The sequence below is a fragment of the Ranitomeya variabilis genome, chromosome 1 (genome assembly GCF_051348905.1).
Source record: "Ranitomeya variabilis isolate aRanVar5 chromosome 1, aRanVar5.hap1, whole genome shotgun sequence".
Lineage (NCBI taxonomy): Eukaryota > Metazoa > Chordata > Amphibia > Anura > Dendrobatidae > Ranitomeya > Ranitomeya variabilis.
Genome location: NC_135232.1, coordinates 764,308,988 through 764,334,270, shown reverse-complemented (window position 1 = coordinate 764,334,270; position 25,283 = coordinate 764,308,988). Strand labels below are relative to the sequence as shown.

Sequence of the window (25,283 nt, the reverse complement as noted above, 5' to 3'; positions counted from 1 at the left end):
AAAGTAGAGAGACCCCATGCCATTTTTTTTTCTTCAAACTCAGAGGAGTATGAGCCCTTAGTGTTTTTTTTTCATAAGTTTTTTTTTTTTTTTTTTTTCTTTAGTATTTCAACAAAATACAGATTTAACAAGCTTCTTTTATCAAACAATGCAACTAGGATGCAATCTTTGGTGCAGTTTCTCACTGACCCATAGACTTGAACGGATTATTTAGATACATGACTAGGATCAAAATTGACCATGTTTGTTATTTATTCTGGTGGAAAGCAGCCATGTTTTTCTAAAATGGTGTTAAGTGGGTATATTTTAGCACTGAAATTTTCGAAAAATTAGAAAGTGTATGGTAGAATTACTAATGCCTTTTCATCTGAATTTACATTTCTCTAACACTATAAATGTTCTTGCTTGGCATTGTTTAAGAGTAATGTGTTATTGCTTTTATAGACAGAACATTTATATTACAATGTATGTGTAATAACAAGATTTTTCTCTTCCACGCTTCTTTCTTACTACTCTACATCTGTGCTCGGCTCTCCTCCCGCCCTTCTGAATGATCTCTGCTTCTTCTCTATGATAGACGAATTGTATGCCCAGAAGCTGAAATACAAGGCTATCAGTGAGGAATTAGACCATGCTCTCAATGACATGACCTCCTTGTAGACTACTTATGGGTTCCATGTTACATGGCTCTCAAGTTTTCTGTTGGCTACTATTCTTTGTCTGACTTTCTGCACTTCTCTTGAAATAAAAATCTATCTGCACCCTTTCATTATTTCGTACTTTCCTTTCTGAATTTACTGTGTGTGTGTGTGTGTGTGTGTGTGTGTTTGTTGCATGTATGAAAAAGATTACTTTCCATACATAAGATCTTGCTAATTTGCCTTGTATCTACTAGGACAACCCCCTTATTGATGTAAATGTTTGGTGCCGGTAAAATAAAAAAGCTTATACTCTCCTCCCATGCCTGCGCTATTCCAGTGGTGTCTGCACTTGTGTTCCCGGGGCTCCCATGCGGTTGTTGTGACACATGAACCTGGTGTCACTGTCCATCTTTATGTTCAATTCGTATGAAGGTGAAGTCAGCCCTCACTTCCTCTGCATGTTCAATTCGGCAGAAGGCTGAGACCGTGGCGCCAGCGCTGATTAGACGCTGGGCTCACATATCACAACAACCACATGAGAGACCCGGGGAGAGCGATGGCCAACACTGCAGGAATGGTGCCAGCACAGGAGGCGAGTATAGGCTTTATTTTATGGGGGCCAAGCGTGGGATATGAGAAGTAGTTGTCCAAGTAATGGACCACTTCTTTAATTCAATGCATAAGAAAAGGTTAAAGTTCCCAGAAAATTCACCCACTTAGGATAATGTTTTCATAGATTTAGCTTTTTACAGCACATGGATGAGATTTGTTGAAATCTTCTGTGTTTTTGCTGCTTTTGTAATCTACTATGCATTATCCAACTTCAAATCTGCGAGGAAAATCTGCAATATATCAACCCTGTGTGAACATACTCGTAGCTGAAAAACAAATTCCTCTTTAACTGTTTAATTACGCAGATGCTTTATTGTTATGGTTTTTCTTTCAGACAAACTGGCAAATGCCAAAGAAGAAAACCTGGGAATGCACCAAGTTCTGGACCAAACACTACTAGAACTCAACAATTTATAATGCAAAGTTAAGACAGTTGTGCACACTTGATTCCTTCCTTAAAGTCTTACAATTTCACTTCTCATTCTTAACATTCCAGGGGAAAACTGCAATGACTGCGACCAAATATTTTATTTTATACAGAAACCGTTCACTATGATGAGCTTAAAAGCTGATGTTAAGTTGGTGCATTGTACTTTTTTTTTATATATATTAAAGGTCCCATGTACATGTATAGCTAGAATAGTCACATTATGTTCAGTGTTTGTCTTATGTTATTCTGTTACATGGCCACAATGTCTGTATAAAAAGAAAAAAAAAAAAGTTTTAGGAGTTGTTAAATGTCGTCAATAAAATACAATTGGACAGTGTCAATTATGTTTTTGGTTATGAAGAACTAAATATTTAACTGGGTGGGGTCAAATGTAAATACAGAATAAAGTCAGTAAGGTTTGTCATTCAGGGCAATAAAACTGTGTTGTAATACCACATGACTACACTACACTGGCCGCACATAGGGGAAATAACATCTCTGGACATAAGTTGCATACTCATTTACTAGTGAGTAGTGATGGGCAAGTACTAAAATGCTCAGGTCGAGCAAATTGGAATGCTCGGGTGCTCGACCAGATATGTATCCCACCAAAATTATGAAAAATTAATTGACTGTGGTGGATAAAACATAAGTTTTTAATTTTAACTTTTAATAAATTGTGATTAAATAATGAATTATTAATCCATCATGCTTGTGTGCAGTCTGTCAGATAAGACTCCAATTAAAGGACGTCACAAAGGACACGAATATAAATAATTGACACTGTATTTACGGATTCCTAAAAATCCCAAATATCATTTCTCTAAAGGATTGCCCAAAAGTTGATTCACTAAATCCTTGTGGTAAAAGTGTAACACCACATCATTCCTATTCACTAAACAGTCTATTGGGAAACAGACTGTCAATAGGCAAAAATGCCTATGCATTGCACATTACCCCAGCGAAAGTACCCTTCTCACTCTTACAGTGTCAAGTTATTATCTACACAAAGGCTCCATTAGATATAATCAAGTGGCATCAAATGTCCGAATTATATGCCCTACGCTTTTATATTAGGGTACATCAGGAGGCTTAATCCCCATTATTTTATGATCCTATGTTTACATCGGAGCTTATTACTCCCGGCGACGATGAGAGCCGTACGCGGCGGCACGAACGCCGAACTTAAATAACTTCGCACCGCCTCCCAGCGCTGATGCGCACTAGCCAACCAAAAACTCTTTAACAGAGAGCCAATAAGAAATGGCCACATGTATTGGCGGTGCCACTACATCAGCCGGAAGGTGGCCGTCGCTTGGTAACATATACAAACTGACGGAAGAAGCTACAAAATGGTAACGCTATATAATCTCATAACAGCGCTACAACCAATATCTTTACCAGACAGTTCAAAAATGTATAAACCGCAAAACTGGGAATAATACGCAATATTTATAGCAAGCCAATGATTATTTTCAATTCTGTACAAATGAGATGGTGAAGAGGGTGACACCTCACTTTATCACACATACCAACAGTTTATTAAATCCAATCTCCTAACCAAAATTCAATAAATCTATTCTGCAGGTATTGCCAATGGGACCAGCATTAAAGAACTCACATAGGGATTGTGTAGTAATATGATATCTCCTAACTCACTTTCCCTAATTCTTATAATAGCACTCTTAAATCCCCTAACTCGCTTTCACCCCAAATAGGACACATAAGCCCACTATATTTATAAATCACCACCTCTATATTGCCACAGATTGCTAATACCCAACTCCCCATTTTCTTTTACTGATAACTCGACCACAGTGTCTATAAAGGGCTCTTTGTCAATTTAAAAAAAAAGGGGTGTAGGAAATACATTCCTGAATGTGGATTCACAGTCTTTAGCCTAAATATCCACTAGGCCTCTTTTCTCAAAACTTATCAAAATCACCCCCTCTTGGGGATGCTTTGATTTTTATTTTTTTATTTTTTTTTTTTTTTCCACTCCCTGAAATTTAATCTCCTTAGCATTACCATCATGGAATTCCCATATACAGGTCCTTCTCAAAAAATTAGCATATAGTGTTAAATTTCATTATTTACCATAATGTAATGATTACAATTAAACTTTCATATATTATAGATTCATTATCCACCAACTGAAATTTGTCAGGTCTTTTATTGTTTTAATACTGATGATTTTGGCCTACAACTCCTGATAACCCAAAAAACCTGTCTCAATAAATTAGCATATCAAGAAAAGGTTCTCTAAACGACCTATTACCCTAATCTTCTGAATCAACTAATTAACTCTAAACACATGCAAAAGATACCTGAGGCTTTTAAAAACTCCCTGCCTGGTTCATTACTCAAAACCCCCATCATGGGTAAGACTAGCGACCTGACAGATGTCAAGAAGGCCATCATTGACACCCTCAAGCAAGAGGGTAAGACCCAGAAAGAAATTTCTCAACAAATAGGCTGTTCCCAGAGTGCTGTATCAAGGCACCTCAATGGTAAGTCTGTTGGAAGGAAACAATGTGGCAGAAAACGCTGTACAACGAGAAGAGGTGACCGGACCCTGAGGAAGATTGTGGAGAAGGACCGATTCCAGACCTTGGGGAACCTGAGGAAGCAGTGGACTGAGTCTGGTGTGGAAACATCCAGAGCCACCGTGCACAGGCGTGTGCAGGAAATGGGCTACAGGTGCCGCATTCCCCAGGTAAAGCCACTTTTGAACCATAAACAGCGGCAGAAGCGCCTGACCTGGGCTACAGAGAAGCAGCACTGGACTGTTGCTAAGTGGTCCCAAGTACTTTTTTCTGATGAAAGCAAATTTTGCATGTCATTCGGAAATCAAGGTGCCAGAGTCTGGAGGAAGACTGGGGCGAAGGAAATGCCAAAATGCCTGAAGTCCAGTGTCAAGTACCCAGTCAGTGATGGTGTGGGGTGCCATGTCAGCTGCTGGTGTTGGTCCACTGTGTTTCATCAAGGGCAGGGTCAATGCAGCTAGCTATCAGGAGATTTTGGAGCACTTCATGCTTCCTGGCACCTGCTCACAGTGCCAAAACCACTGGTAAATGGTTTACTGACCATGGTATTACTGTGCTCAATTGGCCTGCCAACTCTCCTGACCTGAACCCCATAGAGAATCTGTGGGATATTGTGAAGAGAAAGTTGAGAGACGCAAGACCCAACACTCTGGATGAGCTTAAGGCCGCTATTGAAGCATCCTGGGCCTCCATAACATCTCAGCAGTGTCACAGGCTGATTGCCTCCATGCCACGCCGCATTGAAGCAGTCATTTCTGCCAAAGGATTCCCGACCAAGTATTGAGTGCATAACTGAACATTATTATTTGATGGTTTTTTTGTTTGTTATTAAAAAACACTTTTATTTGATTGGACGGTTGAAATATGCTAATTTATTGAGACAGGTTTTTTGGGTTATCAGGAGTTGTAGGCCAAAATCATCAGTATTAAAACAATAAAAGACCTGACAAATTTCAGTTGGGGGATAATGAATCTATAATATATGAAAGTTTAATTGTAATCATTACATTATGGTAAATAATGAAATTTAACACTATATGCTAATTTTTTGAGAAGGACCTGTATGTCTCGATTATAGGAGTATCCTCTTTCCTCCTAATATCTCCTATATGCTCTAAAATTCTCTTCCGAAATTCCAGTATGGTCTTTCCTACATATGTCCATCAGTACGACAGTTAATAAATTCCCTGTTGTAATAAACTTTTCCTGTAGTATCACTTCTAAAGCTAGTACCTTTGGCAGCATATTCGCAGGCCTTACATGATCTACATCTAAATGTGCCTTTAAAGTTTGTTTTATCCAGCCATGTATGATCCGGGCAATCTACTTCAAGTTGACTATGAACCAAACGGTCCTTTAGGTTCCGTCCCCTTCTGTGTTACTGACGGTCTCGACGCAATGCTTTGTGCAATATCAGGATCAAGTTTCAGAATGTCCCAATACGTCTTCAAGATATCCATTACAGCATTGGCCTTCTCATCAAAAGTACTTATCAGGCCAGTCTCACACGTCCAGATAATTCCAGTATCGGAGAAATCGGTACCAGAGTTATCCATGTCCGTGTGCTCCTATTGGAGGTGGAGCCGCATATTCATCACTGTAATGAGCGGTACCACGTGACCGCTCACACAGGACAAGCTGCCGGCGCTGAGAGGAGGCATCGCGGGAGCTGGGTGAGTATTTCTCTGCAAGCGGGTGGGAGGTTGGAGGTGACCCCAAACTTTATTTTAAACAAAACAAAATTAAAAAACCTTGATTTTTTCATTCCTTCTCTCCAGCGAACGCTGCTGGGGAGAAGGAATGAATGCCGGCTTCAGCACCAAAAGCAGGGGACAGCGCTTAACTGTAGCGCTGTTTCTCCTGCGGCGGTACGTGCACACGGAGGAGAGTGCACACTGTTCTCCGTGTGCGGGACGCTTTGTGGACCGTGCTGCCGGAGAAAAGGGGGGACACGGTCCGTGAAAACACGCAGGCATGTGCATAGACCCATTCGTTTGAATGGGTCTACGTGTGTCTGTCTCCGGTACGTGAGAAAACTGTCACTACACGTACCGGAGACACTGACGTGTGAAACCGGCCTCAGACGTATAGGGATAGAGCTAGTCTGCAATAGTGTGTTAGAGCCTTGATAAAACGGCTCAGCACTTCGAGCAGATTGTGAGGACTATTCCCATTTAAATGAAGGGACAATATGAACATATGAGAAGTGACATCAATGAGCTGGGTATATGAGTGCATTTAATTCGGACATTTGATGCCACTTGATTATATCTAATGGAGCCTTTGTGTAGACAATAATTTGACACTGTAAAAGTGAGAAGGGTACTTTCGCTGGGGTAATGTGCAATGCATAGGCACTTTAGTCTACTGACAGTCTGTTTCCCAATAGACTGATTAGTGAATAGGAATGATGTGGTGTTACAATTTTACCACAAGGATTTAGTGAATCAGCTTTTGGGCAATCCTTTAGAGAAATATTTGGGATTTTTAGGAATCTGTAAATATAGTGTCAATTATTTATATTAGTGTCCTTTGTGACTTCCTTTAATAGGAGTCTTATCGGACAGACTGCACACAAGCACGGTGGATTAATAATTCATTATTTAATCACGATTTATCAAAAGTTAAAATTAAAACTTAAGTTTTATCCACCACAGTCAGTGATTTATTTTTTTTTTTTTATGATTTGTATGTAAGGCAAAATAAATAAATAACCTAAAATAAAAATGTTCCTCCACCACTTGGGCTATGTTCACATGTAGCGTTTTTGATGCATTTTTCAACTTTTCATTGCTTTCAACCAAGACAAATGCATTCACTAGGAAATATCATTTTAACATTTTACAACATTATTTGGCCATGTGGTGTGTGACACATCCTGTTTCATTTATGAAGGAGGGACTCTGAAAGTCACAAAGTCTATTTTTATAGGGCCAGCCGTCGGCCCTCATTTTTCTTAGAGCGCCATCAGCCGGCTATGCTTTGTTGTTCCCATTATTAAACAGTGGGTCCATTATACTGTTATTGCGTACGCAGAGTGGCAGGGCTGCCCAAAATTTGGACGCACCCCAACAACCCATTCAACAGATGTCATGGATGACCACATGCCACCAAAGTTCCCAGTATTCATTTGGTACTCCCATACTGTTTGCTTATGCATTGAATGCAAGGCCTGCCCTGCCCCAAAGTTATACGCACCCCAATAAGCCTTTGAACATATGTACTGCATGGCCACATGAAACCAAAGTTCCCATTATTATGTTTTGTTTTTTTTGTCACCTAAAGTTTGCCCATGAAGTGAATACAAGGTCTGCCCAAAATTTGCATGCACAACAATCCCCAAGGAAGAAATGTGGAGGATGGCCTCTGAAAAAAGTTTTCCCAGTTTAAAGGAGTGGGTCTCCTATACTTGCAATGCCCATACATTAAGTGTATGGGCTGCCAAACATTTCCCCCTGGGGGGGGGTACACTTCAACATACTGTGTGAACTTTTTTTTTTTTAAAGGGCATCAAAAGCATCCTTTTACACAATAAGTTGGCTGTTGCATCGCGGACCATGGTCACCATGGTGATCGATGATGAGGAGGAGGATAACACCAAATAGCCAAAATCAGGAAGTGTATACCCATGTGTGGGTGTGAAGAGGTGCATGGGAATACACATCGGAAAAAAAAGACACTGTATGGGAGGTTATGTTTCACTGTTATCGTTCGGTGGTGTAGAGAAGTCTAGCCCAATCCAGCTCTTGTTCATTTTTATAAGAGTCTGCCTGTCAGCATTTTCAGTTGCCAGGCGGATGCCCTTATGAGTTATAATTCCACCAGCGGCACTAAAAACCCGCTCTGACAAAACGCTAGCGGCAGGGCAGGCCAGTTCTTGCCACGTGTCCAACTTGGATACCCAATAATTAAAAGGCACAGAGGAATCACGGAGGTGGTTGGTACGGTCAGCAAGGTACTCCCTCAGCATCTTCCCAAACTTTACACTCCTTGTGAGAGTACCCTGCGCCACTGGGCCAGGGCGATTGGCGGGTCTGGGAAAACTCCCAGAACTTTGCCAGTGTTCCTCTGCTGGATTGGAGTTGAGTCTCTCTCGCCTGTACTTCTTGGTTGTCCAACGAACTGTGCCCTCTGGTACTGCAACATTTTAATACACCTATCTGCCTCTGGAAGAAGAGATTGAAAGTTCTCCTTGTAGCGTAGGTCTAGAAGTGTCACCAACCAGTAATGACTGTCACCCAAAATTTTGATAATGCGAGGGTCACGAGAAAGGCAGCGCAACATAGTCAACCATGTGTGCCAGACTGCTAAAAGGCAAGACTTCCGTATCCTCGCCAAAAGGATGACTGACCATGCTGTCCTCCTCCCTTTCCTCAGGCCATCCACGCTGAACAGACGGTATGACAGTTGTGCTTGTACAGTCTATAGCGCATAAAAGTATCTCCTGTTCTTCCTCATTGTCAATCAATCTACGTTGGGATGACATGAGGCTGGGATGTGTGTAATAACCCTGTATGGTTCCTTGCTCCATCTCATTGTGCTCCGCCTGCAATGCATCCTCTTTCATTGTGAGCAGAGAGCTTTTCAGAATGCAGAGAAGCGGAATGGTGACGCTAATTATGGCATCATCGCCGCTCACCATAATGGTGGAGTACTTAAAAGTTTTGGAGGATGGTACATATGTCTGACATCCATGTCCACTCCTGAGGTCTTATGTGTGGAACCTGAACTGAATAACGACAGCCTTGTTGATGCTGGTTGTCAATAACTTCCCTCTTCTGCTCACAAATCCTTTGCAACATATGCAGTGTAGAGTTCCAATGCGTGGGGACATCAAACACCAGTCGGTGAGCTGGAAGCTGCAAACGCTGCTGAAATACAGCAAGGGCGGCTGAAGTAGCTGACTTTCTAAAATGGGCACACAGGCGGCGTACTTTCACAAGCAGATCCGGCATCTCCGGCTAGCCTTTGAGAAACCGTTGAACAATGAGGTTAAGCACATGGGCCAGGCATGGTACATGTGTGAGCTCGCCTTGCCTCAGAGCCGCCACCAGGTTCCGGCCATTGCCACACACGACCATGCCTGACTGTAGGTTCAGCGGTGTCAGCCACAGATCTGCTTCTCTTTCAGAGCTGTCCACAACTCTTCAGCATTGTGCGATTTGTCACTTAAGCATATTAGCTTCAGCACAGCCTGTTGACGTTTGGCTGAGACAGTGCTGCAGTGCTTCCACCTTGTGACTGATGTTCTCATTTCTGAGATGGAGGCTGAAGAGGAGGAGGTGCAGGAGCTGTAGACTGGGGGCAACCCTAATTGACGTAGCGCCCGCAATCCTCGGCGTCGGGAGGACGTGTTCCATCCCAAGGTCCAACTGGGTCCCGGCTTCCACTATGTTAACCCAGTGTGCCGTCAGTGAGATGTACCATCCCTGCCCACAAGCACTTGTCCACGTGTCCGTAGTTAGGTGGACATTCCCAGTAACAGCATTGTTGAGGACACAAGTAATGTTGTGGGGCACGTGCTTGTGTAATGCCGGGACAGCACACTTGGAGAAATAGTGGCGGCTGGGGACCGAGCACCTTGGGACAGCTGCCGCCATCAGGTTGCGGAAAGTTTCTGTCTCCACGAGCCTAAAAGGCAACATTTTGAGTGCAAGCAGACGAGAAATGTGTGAATTTAGTAGTGTTGCCTGTGGGGCATTGGCAGCGTATTTGCGATTGCGTTCCAAGGACTGGGGTATGGACAATTGAACGCTGCGCTGTGACAAGGATGTGCTTGATGATGGTGCTAGTTTGAGTGTGTGCAACGACAGGTGCAGTGCAGGAGGCATCTTTGCATGCACCAAGGACAGGGAGTGTCCAAGTGTGGGATCAGTTGTCTCCTGGCACTCGGCATTGTGGGAGGAAGGAGGATCAGGGTAAGGAATATGCGCTCCACACTCACGGCTGCTCAGACTTGACCGTGTGGAAGACAGGGTGGTAGTGGCAAAGTGACTGGAAGCATTATCCGCAATCCAACCAACAACCTTTTGACACTGCTCTGGGTTCAATAATGATGTGTACTGTGGTCCCCTAGTAATTGTGACAGGAAGGTCGAGCTAGAAGATGTAGGTGTTTGTTGTGGCCCAATTTCAGCATGCCCACGGCCTCGGCCTCTGCATGCACCATCACGTCCACTTCCCTATCCCTTGCCACGCACCTTGCCCATTTTAAGTGTACTAGAATATTTTCCACATTCACTACAAATTTGGAACGGAATTAGATGTGATTCGTGTGCGGAAAACCAGAGTTTAAAATATCTGGCCTGTTGGTAACAATTTTTTTTTCCTGCAAACTGGTGTCAATAACTAGACTAAAACGCAGCAAAAACAGTTAAATGGAGCCCTCAAATGCCACAATTTTTAGCACACAGATAGATGAGGCGTGTGAAGAAGATACCCCACTTTCAAATATCTGGCCTGTATTTTATTTTTTTTTTACAGCAAACTTTTGTCAATAAGTAGGCTAAAACACAGCCAAAAAAATTCAATGGAGCCCACAAATGGCACAATTTTTAGCCCACAGATAGATGAGGCATGTGACGAAGATACCCCACTTTAAAATATCTGGCCTGTATTTTTTTTTTAAACAGCAAACTTGTGTCAATAAGTAGGCTAAGACACAGCAAATAATGTTCAATGGAGCCAAAAAATGCCCCAATTTTTAGCCCACAGATAGGTGAGGCGTGTGACGGAGATACCCGACTTTAAATTTTCTGGCCTGTATTTTTTTTTTCCACAGCAAAATAGTGTCAATAACTAGGCTAAGACACAGCAAAAACAGTTCAATGTAGGCCTCAAATGCCACAACTTTTAGCCCACAGATAGGTGAGGCATGTGGCGGAGGTACCCCACTTTTAAATATCTGGGCTGTATGTATTTTTGTGTCAATAACTAGGCGAAGACACAGCAAATAAAATTTAAACAGAGGGCTGAAATGGCACTATTTTGAGAGCAATCATATGTGATGCCTGTGATGCAGATACCCCACTTTAAAATATCTGGCCTGTATTTTTTTGCAGCAAAATGGTGTCAATAACTAGACTAAGGCCGGGATCACACATACGCGAGATACGGCCGAGTCTCGCAGGTGAAAACCCAGCTCTGGCGCCGGCACTCCAAAGCGGAGCGTGCAGCCGCACAGCAATACTGCATGCTCTGCTCCGGAGTGCCGGCGCCAGAGCTGGGTTTTCACCTGCGAGACTGTGTGATCCCGGCCTAACACACAACAAAAAAAAATTCAATGGAGGTCTGAAATGGCACAATTTTGACCACAATCATATGGGATCCATGTGACGGACAAAACACAGTGTAAAATATCTGCCCTGTAGGTAAATATTTTTTTTCAGCAAACTGGTGTCAAGAACTTGTATAAGACACTCCAACAAAATTTTACAGTACCACAAAAATGGCAGAATTTTCTGCGCACTCACATGTAATCCCGGTGACAGCCAAACCCGTTTAAAATAGCTGGGTTTTAACGCTGTACTATAGAAAGGATCTGGCTGTATTTTGCAGTGCCAACAAGCAAATGGAGAAAAAAATGTGTGCTCTGAATTGCTTTTAGATAAAATAATCAGGATTAGGATGCAAAAAAAAATATTCCTGGCCCCTGAAACCTGGGGCTATGAATATACAGTCAATATCTGTAATAGGCAGCAGCAGACAGTAATGGAATGGACCTTCTTGCTGTATGCAATAAAGTCTGCCACATAAAATGCCTGCCTAGCAGATATCTATATACACACATACACTGCCTGCATGCGTAGCATGAGGCAAGCTTCCAGGGCTGCTGAGCGCAGATGGAAAAGATCCCACTCCAACGACCACTTAATCGCATTCAAACAGTCCCTCACTACTTTCAAGACCACACTCGCCACAGCTAAACAAACCTACTTCTCATCTCTCATATCCTCCCTGTCTCACAACCCTAAACAGTTATTCAACACCTTCAATTCTCTCCTCCGTCCCCCAGCACCTCCTCCCTCCTCACTTATCTCTGCTGAAGACTTTGCCTCATTCTTCAAGCAGAAGATTGATAACATCAGAGACAGTTTTGGTCAACAAGCCCCAGAGCCCTTCCTCCCAACTTCCCTACCCTCCACCTCCAAAACCAACTACTCCACCATTACAGAAGATCAACTCGCCACTCTACTCTCAAGATCGCATCTCACCACCTGTGCACTTGACCCGCTCCCAACCCACCTCATCCCAAACCTCACCACAATCTTCATCCCAACCCTAACCCATCTCTTCAACCTATCACTAACAAATGGTGTTTTCCCCTCAAGCTTTAAACATGCCTCCATCACACCTATCCTCAAAAAGCCCTCTCTTGACCCATCCTCTGTATCTAGCTATCGCCCTATATCACTTCTCCCCTATGCCTCAAAACTACTGGAACAACACGTCTACCTTGAACTGTCCTCCCATCTCTCTTCTTGCTCCCTCTTTGACCGCTTACAATCTGGCTTCCGGTCACACCATTCCACTGAAACTGCCCTAACTAAGGTCACCACTGACCTTTTAACCGCCAAGAGCAAGCGACACTACTCTGTTCTCCTCCTCCTCGACCTGTCGGCTGCCTTTGACACAGTGGACCATTCCCTATTATTACAGACCCTCTCATCCCTTGGCATCACAGACTTGGCCCTATCCTGGATCTCATCATACCTAACAGACCGGACATTCAGCGTCTCCCACTCACACACCACCTCCTCACCTCGCCCCCTCTCTGTCGGAGTCCCACAAGGTTCAGTCCTTGGGCCCCTGCTCTTCTCCATTTACACCTTTGGCCTGGGACAGCTCATAGAATCTCATGGCTTTCAGTATCACCTCTATGCTGATGACACACAGATCTACATCTCTGGACCAGATATCACCTCCCTACTAACCAGAATCCCTCAATGTCTGTCCACTATTTCATCCTTCTTCTCCGCTAAATTTCTGAAACTTAACATGGACAAAACAGAATTCATCATCTTTCCCCCATCTCACGTGACCCCCCCAACGAACCTATCCATTACAGTAAATGGCTGCCCACTCTCCCCAGTCCCACAAGCTCGCTGCCTCGGGGTTATCCTTGACGCTGATCTCTCCTTCAAACCACATATCCAAGCCCTTTCCACTTCCTGCCGACTTCAACTCAAAAATATTGCACGAATCCGTTCATTCCTCAACCAAGAATCTGCAAAAACCCTAGTCCATGCCCTCATCATCTCTCGTCTTGACTACTGCAACCTCCTGCTCTGTGGCCTCCCCTCAAACACTCTCGCACCCCTCCAATCTATTCTAAACTCTGCTGCCCGACTAATACACCTGTCCCCCCGCTATTCTCCGGCCTCTCCCCTCTGTCAATCCCTTCACTGGCTCCCCATTGCCCAGAGACTCCAGTACAAAACCCTAACCATGACGTACAAAGCCATCCACAACCTGTCTCCTCCTTACATCTGTGACCTCATCTCCCGGTACTTTCCTACCTCCGATCCTCACAAGATCTCCTTCTCTACTCCCCTCTTATCTCCTCTTCCCACAATCGTATACAAGATTTCTCTCGCGTATCACCCCTACTCTGGAACCCTCTACCACAACACATCAGACTCTCGCCCACCATCGAAACCTTCAAAAAGAGTCTGAAGACCCACCTCTTCCGACAAGCCTACAACCTGCAGTAACCACCGATCAACCAACCGCTGCACGATCAGCTCTATCCTCACCTACTGTATTCTCACCCATCCCTTGTAGATTGTGAGCCCTCGCGGGCAGGGTCCTCACTCCTCCTGTACCAGTTATGACTTGTATTGTTCAAGATTATTGTACTTGTTTTTATTATGTATACCCCTCCTCACTTGTAAAGCGCCATGGAATAAATGGCGCTATAACAATAAATAATAATAATAATAATAATATATACAGCCACATACACTGCCTGCCTACCTAGCATTGAAATCTATATACCCCGTAATTAGTCCTTAGAAGGACTGTTGGTTTAGCTGGATATGTGTATTCAATGGTATACCCACACTAACTGATACACCACCTATTCTGTCCCTATATCTGCAGCACACTACACTGCTTAAGTCCGGAGCTGAGTGGGACGAGCAGGGCGACACCAGGTCTGATATAGAGCTGATGACGCTGTGCGGCCAGCCAATCACTGTAATGCCACAACCAACATGGCTGCAGCATTACAGTGCGTGGCAGCCAATCCCTGCATGTTGATTGGAGCTCTAAAGTGCGCCAAACATTCAGGGCGGTGACCCGAACTCCCGCCGAGCATCGCTCATCACTATTGGTAAGTCATTATCTGTGTGTTACAGTCCTGTTTATTTGTACGTTTGCTGTATTAGCCCCTTAGTGACAGAGCCAATTTGGTACTTAATGACCAAGCTAATTTTTAGAATTCTGACCACTGTCAATTTATGAAGTTAAAGCTCTTGAACGCTTCAACGTATCCCACTGATTCTGAGAATGTTTTTTCGTGACATATTGTACTTCATGTCAGTAGTAAAATTTCTTTGATATAACTTGCGTTTATTTATGAAAAAAGCGGAAATTTGGCAAAAATGTAGCAATTTTCAAACTTTTAATTTTTGTACCCTTAAATCAGAGTGGTGTCACACAAAATAGCTAACCAATATCATTTCACACATGTCAACTTTACATCAGCACAATTTTGGAAACATCTTTTTTTGTTAAGAAGTTATAAGGGTTAAAATTTGACCAGCGATTTTTTATTTTTCCAACAAAATTTACAAAACCATTTTTTTAGGGACCACCTCACATTTGAAGTGAGTTTGGGGGGCGAATATAACAAAAAATACCCAAAAGTGACACCATTCTAAAACTGCACCCCTCAAGGAGCACAAAACCCCATTCAAGAAGCTTATTAACACTTCAGGTGCTTCACGAGAACTAAAGCAATGTGGAAGTCAAAAATGAACATTTTACTTTTTTCACAAACAATTAACTTTGGAACCTAATTTTATTTTCACAAGGGTATATGCACCAAAACCGCAGTTCAGCTGCGTCTTCAGACCACAGGAGGTGGAGATTTCATGAAATCTTCTTCACATGCAGCATAAATGCTCCATGTTTTCTGCACAAAAATTTGACTATTTAACTCCTTAATGACCGCCGATACGCCTTTTAACGGCGGCAGTTAAGGGTACTTAAACCACAGCGCCGCTTTTTAACAGCGCTGAAGTTTAAGTGTATAGTGCCCCCCAAAGCCGGGGGTAGCTGAGACCCCAGAGAACATGATTCGGCTCGGTTTTTACCAACCCCAATGTTGCGATCGCCGTTATTAACGTTATAACGGCGACTGCAAAAAAAAAAGTCAGATTTGCCATTTAATTTCTCTCTCCTCTGATGATCGCACATCAGAGGAGAAATAGGGTCCGCCGATCACCCCCCGGTACCTCTGGAGTCCTTCCATGCCCCCGTGATGTCCCCCAGGCCGCCGGCGTCTTCTTCCGAGAGAAAATGGCGGGCGCATGCGCAGTGCGCCCGCCGAGATCTGTCGGCCAGCACCCGGCAACAATAGGAAATTTTTCCTATTGGTTCATTTTGATCACTGTGATAGGGTCTATCACAGTAATCAAAATAAAAAAAATAATAAAGAAAACCCCCTTTTATCACCCCCTTTGTTAGGGAAAAATAATAAAATAAAAATATATATTTATTTCCATTTTTTCCTTAGGGTTAGGGTTGGGCTAAAGTGAGTTGGGCTAAAGTTAGGGTTAAGGCTAAAGTGAGTTGGGCTAAAGTTAGGGTTAGGGCTAAAGTGAGTTGGGGTTAGGTTTGTGGTTAGGGTTGGGGTGTGTTTGGGTTAGGGTTGGAGTTAGAATTGGGTGGGTTTCCACTGTTTAGGTACATCAGGGGGTCTCCAAACGTGACATGGCGCCACCATCGATTCCAGACAATTTTGCGTTCTAAAAGTCAAACGGTGCTCCCTCCCTTCTGAGCCCTGTCATGCACCCAAACAGTGGCTTTTCCCCACATATGGGTTATTGGCGTACTCAGGAGAAATTTCACAACAAATTTTGTAGTCCATTTTCTCCTGATACTCTTGCGAAAATAAAAAAAAATTGGTTCCAAACTAAATTTTTGGTGAAAAAAGTAAAATGTTCATTGTTTCCTTCCACATTCCTTCCGTTGTAGGAAATCTTCAGTTTCTTGGCAATTTCTCACATAGAATAGCCTTCATTTCTAAGAACAAGAATAGACTGTCGAGTTTCACATGAAAGTTCTTTTTTTCTGGCCATTTTTAGAGTTTAATGGAACCAACAAATGTAATGCTCCAGATTCTCAACTAGCTCAAAGGAAGGTCAGGTTTATAGGTTCTCTAATCAGCCAAACTGTTTTCAGCTGTGCTAACATACTTTCACAAGGATTTTTAAGGGTATTCTAACCATCCATTAGCCTTCTTACACAGTTAGCAAACACAAAGTACCATAAGAACACTGGAGTGATAGTTGTTGGAAATGGGCCTCTATACACCTATGAAGATATTGCATTACAAACCAGACGTTTGCAGCTAAAAAGCTGAATTACTTACCGGTAATGCTCGTTTAATGAGTCCACGACAGCACCCCACATGAGAGAGAGGGATCCGCCCATAGGAACAGGAAACCTACAGAATAAAAGGAGGCGGTCCCCTCTCCTCAGTTTAGTTTTCAGAGTATAAAGGGAACCGCAAAGTTTTAGTATTAACTCATAATCAGCAATTACAAATGTCTTAAACTCTATACAACCATTATTTGTGAGCTGAAAAGAAGGAAATTGTGCATAATTAGGGAGGGTAGTAAATGGGTGCTGTCATGGACTCATTAAAAGAGCATTACCGGTAAGTAATCCGGCTTTTTACCCTTCGCCACAACAGCACCCCACATGAGAGATTTTCAGAGAGCCATTATCTGGGTGGGATTACTGTACTAAGGACAGCTCTACCAAAGGTCAGGTCAGAAGATGTAGATAGATCAAGTCTATTATGGTTGTAAAAAGTAGAAGGTGATGACCAGGTTGCGGCCTTACATATTAAATGGATTGGTACATCTGCTTGTTCCGCCTATGAGGAAGCCATGGCTTGTGTTGAATGTGCTTTTATACCCACTGGAGGAATCTAGCCTTTTGATGTATAGGCCAAGCAGATAGCTTCTCTGATCCACCGAGATACGGTAGGTTTTGTGACCCCATATTCTTTCTTGTGGCCCTGAAAGGAGACAAACAGAGTCCTACTCTGCCTCCATGTCTGAGACCTTTCTATATAGGTCTAATGTTGGAACTTATGTTGTTCTGGAGTTACAGGGGAATCAAAAAAGGAAGGGAGAAAAATTTCCTGTGATCAGTGGTAGGTGGATGCCACCTTAGGGAGGTATGAAAGGTCTGATTTTAGGACTACCCGATCTTGGAATATTAGTAAGAAAGGTGGGTCTACTGATAGGGCCTGGATGTCGCTAACCCTTCTAGCTGAGGTTAGAGCTACCAATAGGGCTACTTTATATGTTAGGACATTTAGAGGTATGGAATCTAGTGGCTCAAATGGGGAGTCGGTTAAGGCCTCTAGTACTAGATTTAAATCCCACGGAGGTAGACGGGGAATATGGACCGGGTTACTACGTTCACAAGACTTTATAAATCTGGAGATCTACCTATTAGCTGCAATATTGCATCCGTATAGGGCTCCCAATGCTGAGACCTGAACTCTTAGGGTGTTTACCGATAACCCTAATTCTCGGACCTTTTGTAAGAATTCTAGAATAGGTGTTACCGGAACTTGCATAGTGAACGGTACTGTACAAAAATTTAATAGTGGGTATGACGGGGAAGGATCTATGTTTTTTCTGTCCTAACCCCGCAAACATGATGTCTTGAGCCGATTTTTTCCCTTTTTCGTCTGGGCACCCCATTGTGCTTCTGACAGATTTTACTAAAGGTACCTTCACATTAAGTGACGCTGCAGTGATAGCGACAACGATGCCGATCGCTGCAGCGTCGCTGTTTGGTCGCTGGAGAGCTGTCACACAGACTGCTCTCCAGCGACCAACGATGCCGAGGCCCCCGGGTAACCAGGGTAAACATCGGGTTGCTAAGCGCAGGGCCGCGCTTAGTAACCCGATGTTTACCCTGGTTACCAGCGAAAAATGTAAAAAAAACAAACCGTACATACTTACATTCGCGTCCCCCGGCGTCCGCTTCCTGCACTGACTGAGCGCCGGCCCTAACAGCAGAGCGGTGACGTCACCGCTGTGCTGTACTTTCACTTTACGGCGCTCAGTCAGTGTGGGAAGCGGACGCCGGGGGATGCGAAGGTGAGTATGTACTGTTTGTTTTTTTTACATTTTACACTGGTAACCAGGGTAAACATCGGGTTACTAAGCGCGGCCCTGCGCTTAGTAACCCGATGTTTACCCTGGTTACCAGTGTAAAACATCGCTGGTATCGTTGCTTTTGGTGTCAAACACGACGATACACGCCGGTCTGACGACCAAATAAAGTTCTGAACTTTGTTCAACGACCAGCGATGTCACAGCAGGATCCTGATCGCTGCTGCGTATCAAACTAAACGATATCGCTAGCCAGGACGCTGCAACGTCACGGATCGCTAGCGATATCATTTAGTGTGAAGGTACCTTAAGTTGTCTATACTGCTGTTAGGTAGACAAAGCCCCCCTTCATTCTCGGATGAACTCGGCCTGGATCTAGATTCGTCTGAGGATCTATGTACATCCTCTGATTCTGAGCTTGCTGGAGACCGGGACCTGCTTGGCTGTCGGGTACTGGTGCTACTTGTATGCGCCAAACCCTGCATCTCTTCTCGGATTATGGCTCTAACATCAGATAGAGTCATTATATTCTCTTGCCGTAAGGTTAGCATGATACATTCTGAGCACAACCTTTTAGCATAAGAATCCTGAAGGGGCTGCGTACATAAGGCGCATTCTTTGTGCTTGGACTTGTGTGTCCTTTTCTTAGTCTAGGAGAAGAGGGATACAGGAGGAACATACACTCACCGGCCACTTTATTAGGTACACCATGCTAGTAACGGGTTGGACCCCCTTTTGCCTTCAGAACTGCCTCAATTCTTCGTGGCATAGATTCAACAAGGTGCTGGAAGCATTCCTCAGAGATTTTGGTCCATATTGACATGATGGCATCACACAGTTGCCGCAGATTTGTCGGCTGCACATCCCAAAGATGCTCCATACAAGGCAGGATGGATCCATGCTTTCATGTTGTTTACGCCAAATTCTGACCCTACCATCCGAATGTCGCAGCAGAAATCGAGACTCATCAGACCAAGCAACGTTTTTCCAATCTTCTACTGTCCAATTTCGATGAGCTTGTACAAATTGTAGCCTCAGTTTCCTGTTCTTAGCTGAAAGGAGTGGTACCCGGTGTGGTCTTCTGCTGCTGTAGCCCATCTGCCTCAACGTTCGACGCACTGTGCGTTCAGAGATGCTCTTAGGCCTACCTTGGTTGTAACGGGTGGCGATTTGAGTCACTGTTGCCTTTCTATCAGCTCGAACCAGTCTGCCCATTCTCCTCTGACCTCTGGCATCAACAAGGCATTTCCGCCCACAGAACTGCCGCTCACTGGATTTTTTTTCTTTTTCGGACCATTCTCTATAAACCCTAGAGATGGTTGTGCGTGAAAATCCCAGTAGATCAGCAGTTTCTGAAATACTCAGACCAGCCCTTCTGGCACCAACAACCATGCCACGTTCAAAGGCACTCAAATCACCTTTCTTCCCCATACTGATGCTCGGTTTGAACTGCAGGAGATTGTCTTGACCATGTCTACATGCCTAAATGCACTGAGTTGCCGCCATGTGATTGGCTGATTAGAAATTAAGTGTTAACAAGAAGTTGGACAGGTGTACCTAATAAAGTGGCCAGTGAGTGTATATCAGCATATAGGAAGAGGCTTTTGAAAACTCACCCAATGAAGCTGACAGGTACCGGTTCTGGAGGCGGATTTTTTGGCAAGTGATCCTTGGTATTCTGTTTGGTGGTGGATCGCTTCTCTGGAGGGCGACCACCACTCTTAGTGCTGCTCCTAGCGCTTCACTCTTTACTGGGAGAACGCTGCTCTGCTGCAGGCAGGTGCGCTTCGTCGGCCGGTGAAGCCATACTCACACACACTGGTCCGACGTCAGCGCCGCTTTTGAATCTGGCGCCGAATCTCCTGCCTCCCCGGACCTAACCCAAAAGTGCTCCGGCGACTACCGGGTTAGGCCTCTTTCACACTTCAGTCTTTTGCCGTCAGTTTGAATCCGCCGTTTTCATCAAATAGCGGATCCGTAATTTTTTTGGGGCGGATCCGCTATTTTCGCATAGACTTGCATTAGCAACGGATTGTGATGGATGGTCGTCCGTTCCATCCGCCATGTGACGGATCCGTCGAAATTTGGCGGACGTCATCTAGACATAGACGGACATTATAACGTTTTTTGTCTGCGCCGAAATGGCGGTTCGCGATGGATCCGTCGCGTCTGCCATTCCATAGAATGGCCGCCTATGGGCGACGGATCCGTCGCGACCGTCATTTTGGCGGATCCGTCGCCCCAATCCGCTTTTTCAATTGCGCATGCTCCAAAAAGTAGATACTTTTCCCAGACAACCCCCAAGTAACGGATCTGTCAAAAAAACGGATCCGTTAGAACAGTTTTCTCAACAATTGTGATGGATCCGTCACTATGTCGGAGCAGACTGACGCCAAACAACTGAAGTGTGAAAGAAGCCTTAGACGCGCCGCTCTCTCTCACCATGCGGTGGCCGGAGATATTAAGCCTGCTGCTGCAGCGCGCGCGCGTCCTCATGGAGCCGGGCGGACCAGCGGTGACCGGACCCGGACCATGGATAGCTGATCAGACGAGGGGGAAGGCTGCAAGCAGGGGCTCCCCCGCCGCTGCTTCTGGAACCGCAGCCCCTGCCGTTCCCCCAGAACCGACACAGGCGGATGCATGGCCCAGGAATCCTCTTCAACTGCAGGTGACTTCGGATTCCTATAGGAACAGGAAACCTAAACTGAGGAGGAGAGGGGACCGCCTCCTTTTATTCTGTAGGTTTCCTGTTCCTATGGGCGGATCCCTCTCTCTCATGTGGGGTGCTGTCGTGGCGAAGGGTAAGGCCGGTTTCACACGTCAGTGGCTCCGGTACATGAGGTGACAGTTTCCTCACGTACCGGAGCCACTGACACACGTAGACACATTAAAATCAATGCATCTGTGCAGATGTCATTGATTTTTTGCAGACTGTGTCTCCGTGTGCCAAACACGGAGACATGTCAGTGTTCGTGGGAGCGCACATATTACACGGACCTATTAAAGTCAATGGGTCCGTGTAAAACACGTACCGCACACGGACGTTCTCCGTGTGCCGTGCAGGAGACAGCGCTCCAGTAAGCGCTGTCCCCCCCACATGGTGCTGAAGCCGCGATTCATATCTTCTGTGCAGCAGCGTTTGCTGTAAAGAAGATATGAATAATCCATTTTTTTAGTGGTATTTCGTGTTTAAAATAAAGCTCCATGTCCCCACCCCCTGTACGCCCCCCCCGCTGTTCTGAAAATACTCACCCGCCTCCCTCGTAGGCTGTCGCTGCTTCCTGTTGCTGCTTCCTGTCCTGGCCGCACCTTCTACTGTATGCGGTCACGTGGGGCCGCCGATTACAGTCATGAATATGCGGCTCCACCTCCCATAGGGGTGGAGCCGCATATTCATTACTGTAAATGAGCAGCCCCACGTGACCGCATACAGTAGAAGGTGCGGCCAGGACAGGAAGCAGCGACAGCCAATGAGGGAGCCGGGTGAGTATTTTCAGAACAGCGGGGGGGCGCACAGGGGTTGGGGACATGGAGCTTTATTTTAAACACGAAATACCACTAAAAAAATGGATTATTCATATCTTCTTTACAGCAAACGCTGCTGCACAGAAGATATGAATCGCGGCTTCAGCACGATGCAGGGGACAGCGCTAAACTTTAGCGCTGTCTCCTGCACGGTGCGTGTGGTACCCAGTCGGCACACGGGCGGCACACGTGTGCCACACTGATGTGCCACAGAAACGCAGGGGCACACGGACACGGATAATTCCGGTACCGTTTTTTTCCGGTACCGGAATTATCTGGACGTGTGAAACCGGCCTAAAATAGTCATTTACCAAATTAACAATGTATAAAGTGTATTTCTGAATTATTCAATGTTAGCTTCATTGGAAAAAAAACTGTGCTTTTCTTTCAAAAATAAGAAAATTTCTAAGTTACCCTAAACATTTGAACGGCAGTGTAAGGTATCTTATATGTGTATGGTAACCCCTTTCCCCTGCTTATCCTGTACATACCAATCTTTTTCATTTTCCTTCTATCCCGTTAATTTTTTCCCTTAAAGGGAACCTATCACCCCGTTTTTTAAAGATTAGATAAAAATAGTGTGAAATAGGGGCAGAGCTGGGCTTTACATTAGTGCCTTTTTGGTGCCTTTACACCCCCGTTAGGCTGCCGAAATACCTTTGTGAAGTGGCCGTTTTGTCCTGTCACTCAAGTTGGTCAGGTCGGATGGGCGTGGTCACAGCGCTGTTTGTCCCCCAGGATCCTGCTCATCATTACGTTGGTGGCGTAGTGGTGTGCGCATGTCCAGCAGGCGAATCCACTGCCCAGGAGATGAATAACAGCGCGGTCTTCGCTATTCAGCCGTTTACCGGTGGGCGCGGCCATCTTTCCTGTGGCCGCGCCTGCGCAGATGGAGCGCTCTGCTGCCCGGGGCTTCAGGAAAATGGCCGCCGCGATCTCCATCTGCGCACGCGCGGAATCCCGCGGCCACATTCATGTGGTGCTCTGATTAGGTATTCATACTGATGGCTTATGACAGGTCACTGATCTCTCGCTGACCTGCCCCCTAGTCTGAATATTGCAGGTAATAGTGTGGGCTTTGAAATTTTTTTTTACTTACCGATGGATGCTACTGTGCACGTGCCGCCGCCATCTTGCTGGAGCGAAATTATTATTTTTTAGCTTCAACTGAATGGTGCCAGCGCCAGCACAGTAGCATGTATCTGTAAGCAATGCTCGTAACCTGTGCAAGCCCTGCACCCTACCAAGGGGAATAAATGGTAAATGGCTGTGCATTCTGGTGTGGCCAGGGCCATAGCCACGGCCAAAATTTGCTGCGGCACGCTGCTATATCTATCCCTCTCTCTGTTCATAAGTTGGGAGGTACAGTATGTATTACATACTTGTTAGGACATACACCATCTGCTGGACTTTAATGCGGGTTCACAAGCAGAGCTTGCATCTTTCTGGCTGATGATGACTGTGATAATTAGCCATCATCTGCCTGTAACAGCAGCAGGTGGAGCAGAGCTTTGGCATTGCTACGTCCGTATGTTCGATCCATGTTTTGCCACATTTCCAATTTTGCAGTACATTACATGATAAAATGAATGGTGTCAATTGAAAGTGCAATCTGTCCTGAAAAAAAATCAAGCCTTCATATGTCTGTGTCGAAGGAAAAATACAAATTTTATGGCTCTTGGAAGACGGGGAGAAAAAAAATTAGGAATCGCCTGAAGTGTGGATATCACATTCTGAGTAGTGGACCGGACTGGTGCAGGCAACGGCTGCGGCGTATGGGTGCGCTAATTCACAGGCGATGTACAGTGCAGGCTCTGTCACACGGAACACCACTGCACAACGTAAGAGCTGACGTTAGAGGCGCTGTACTGCAGAACATAAGCACTGACGGTGGTGCTGCCTGCAGAACACAAGAGCTGACGTTAGTGGCGCTGCAGAACACAGGAGCTGACATTAGTGGCGCTGCAGTACACAGGAGCTGACGTTAGTGCCACTGCAGTACACAAGAGCTGACGTTAGTGGCGCTGCAGTACACAAGAGCTGACGTTAGTGGCGCTGCAGAACACAAGAGCTGACATTAGTGGCGCTGCCTGCAGAACACAAGAGCTGACGTTAGTGCCACTGCAGTACACAAGAGCTGACGTTAGTGGCGCTGCAGTACACAGGAGCTGACGTTAGTGCCACTGCAATACACAAGAGCTGACGTTAGTGCCACTGCAGTACACAAGAGCTGACGTTAGTGGCGCTGCAGTACACAGGAGCTGACGTTAGTGCCACTGCAATACACAAGAGCTGACGTTAGTGGCGCTGCAGTACACAAGAGCTGACGTTAGTGGCGCTGCAGTACACAAGAGCTGACGTTAGTGGCGCTGCAGTACACAAGAGCTGACGTTAGTGCCACTGCAATACACAAGAGCTGACGTTAGTGGCGCTGCAGTACACAAGAGCTGACGTTAGTGGCGCTGCAGTACACAGGAGCTGACGTTAGTGGCGCTGCAGTACACAAGAGCTGACGTTAGTGCCACTGCAATACACAAGAGCTGACGTTAGTGGCGCTGCAGTACACAAGAGCTGACGTTAGTGGCGCTGCAGTACACAAGAGCTGACGTTAGTGGCGCTGCAGTACACAAGAGCTGACGTTAGTGCCACTGCAATACACAAGAGCTGACGTTAGTGCCACTGCAGTACACAAGAGCTGACGTTAGTGGCGCTGCAGTACACAGGAGCTGACGTTAGTGCCACTGCAATACACAAGAGCTGACGTTAGTGGCGCTGCAGTACACAAGAGCTGACGTTAGTGGCGCTGCAGTACACAAGAGCTGACGTTAGTGGCGCTGCAGTACACAAGAGCTGACGTTAGTGCCACTGCACTACACAAGAGCTGACGTTAGTGGCGCTGCAGTACACAAGAGCTGACGTTAGTGGCGCTGCAGTACACAAGAGCTGACGTTAGTGGCGCTGCAGTACACAAGAGCTGACGTTAGTGGCGCTGCAGTACACAAGAGCTGACGTTAGTGGCGCTGCTCTGATGAAAGAGCCTAGGCGTATCTCAGCCACTACACAACGTGTCGCACTCGCCACCCCAGCACTGCGCCTTTTACCGATAACCCCGTGACACCGCAGCACGAACCTCAGCCCTTCCAGCAGCCAATGGTGAGGGGCTA

At 45.3% G+C, this 25,283-nt stretch overlaps 1 protein-coding gene across 5 annotated transcripts in view; it reads left to right on the top strand.

The window, feature by feature from the left end:
* TPM4 (tropomyosin 4) overlaps positions 1 to 2,024 on the top strand; it is an 87,832-nt gene extending 85,808 nt beyond the window's left edge. For 3 of the 5 annotated variants that reach the window (XM_077271888.1, XM_077271893.1, XM_077271903.1), the window contains one exon: positions 1,588 to 2,024. In XM_077271888.1, coding sequence (XP_077128003.1) covers positions 1,588 to 1,670 — 83 coding nt within the window. In that variant the 3' untranslated portion in view covers positions 1,671 to 2,024. Of the gene's footprint in view, positions 1 to 577; positions 770 to 1,587 lie in introns of those variants that run through there. The other 2 variants (XM_077271890.1, XM_077271898.1) reach the window with 1 other exon arrangement.
* Positions 2,025 to 25,283: the final 23,259 nt, after the last annotated feature.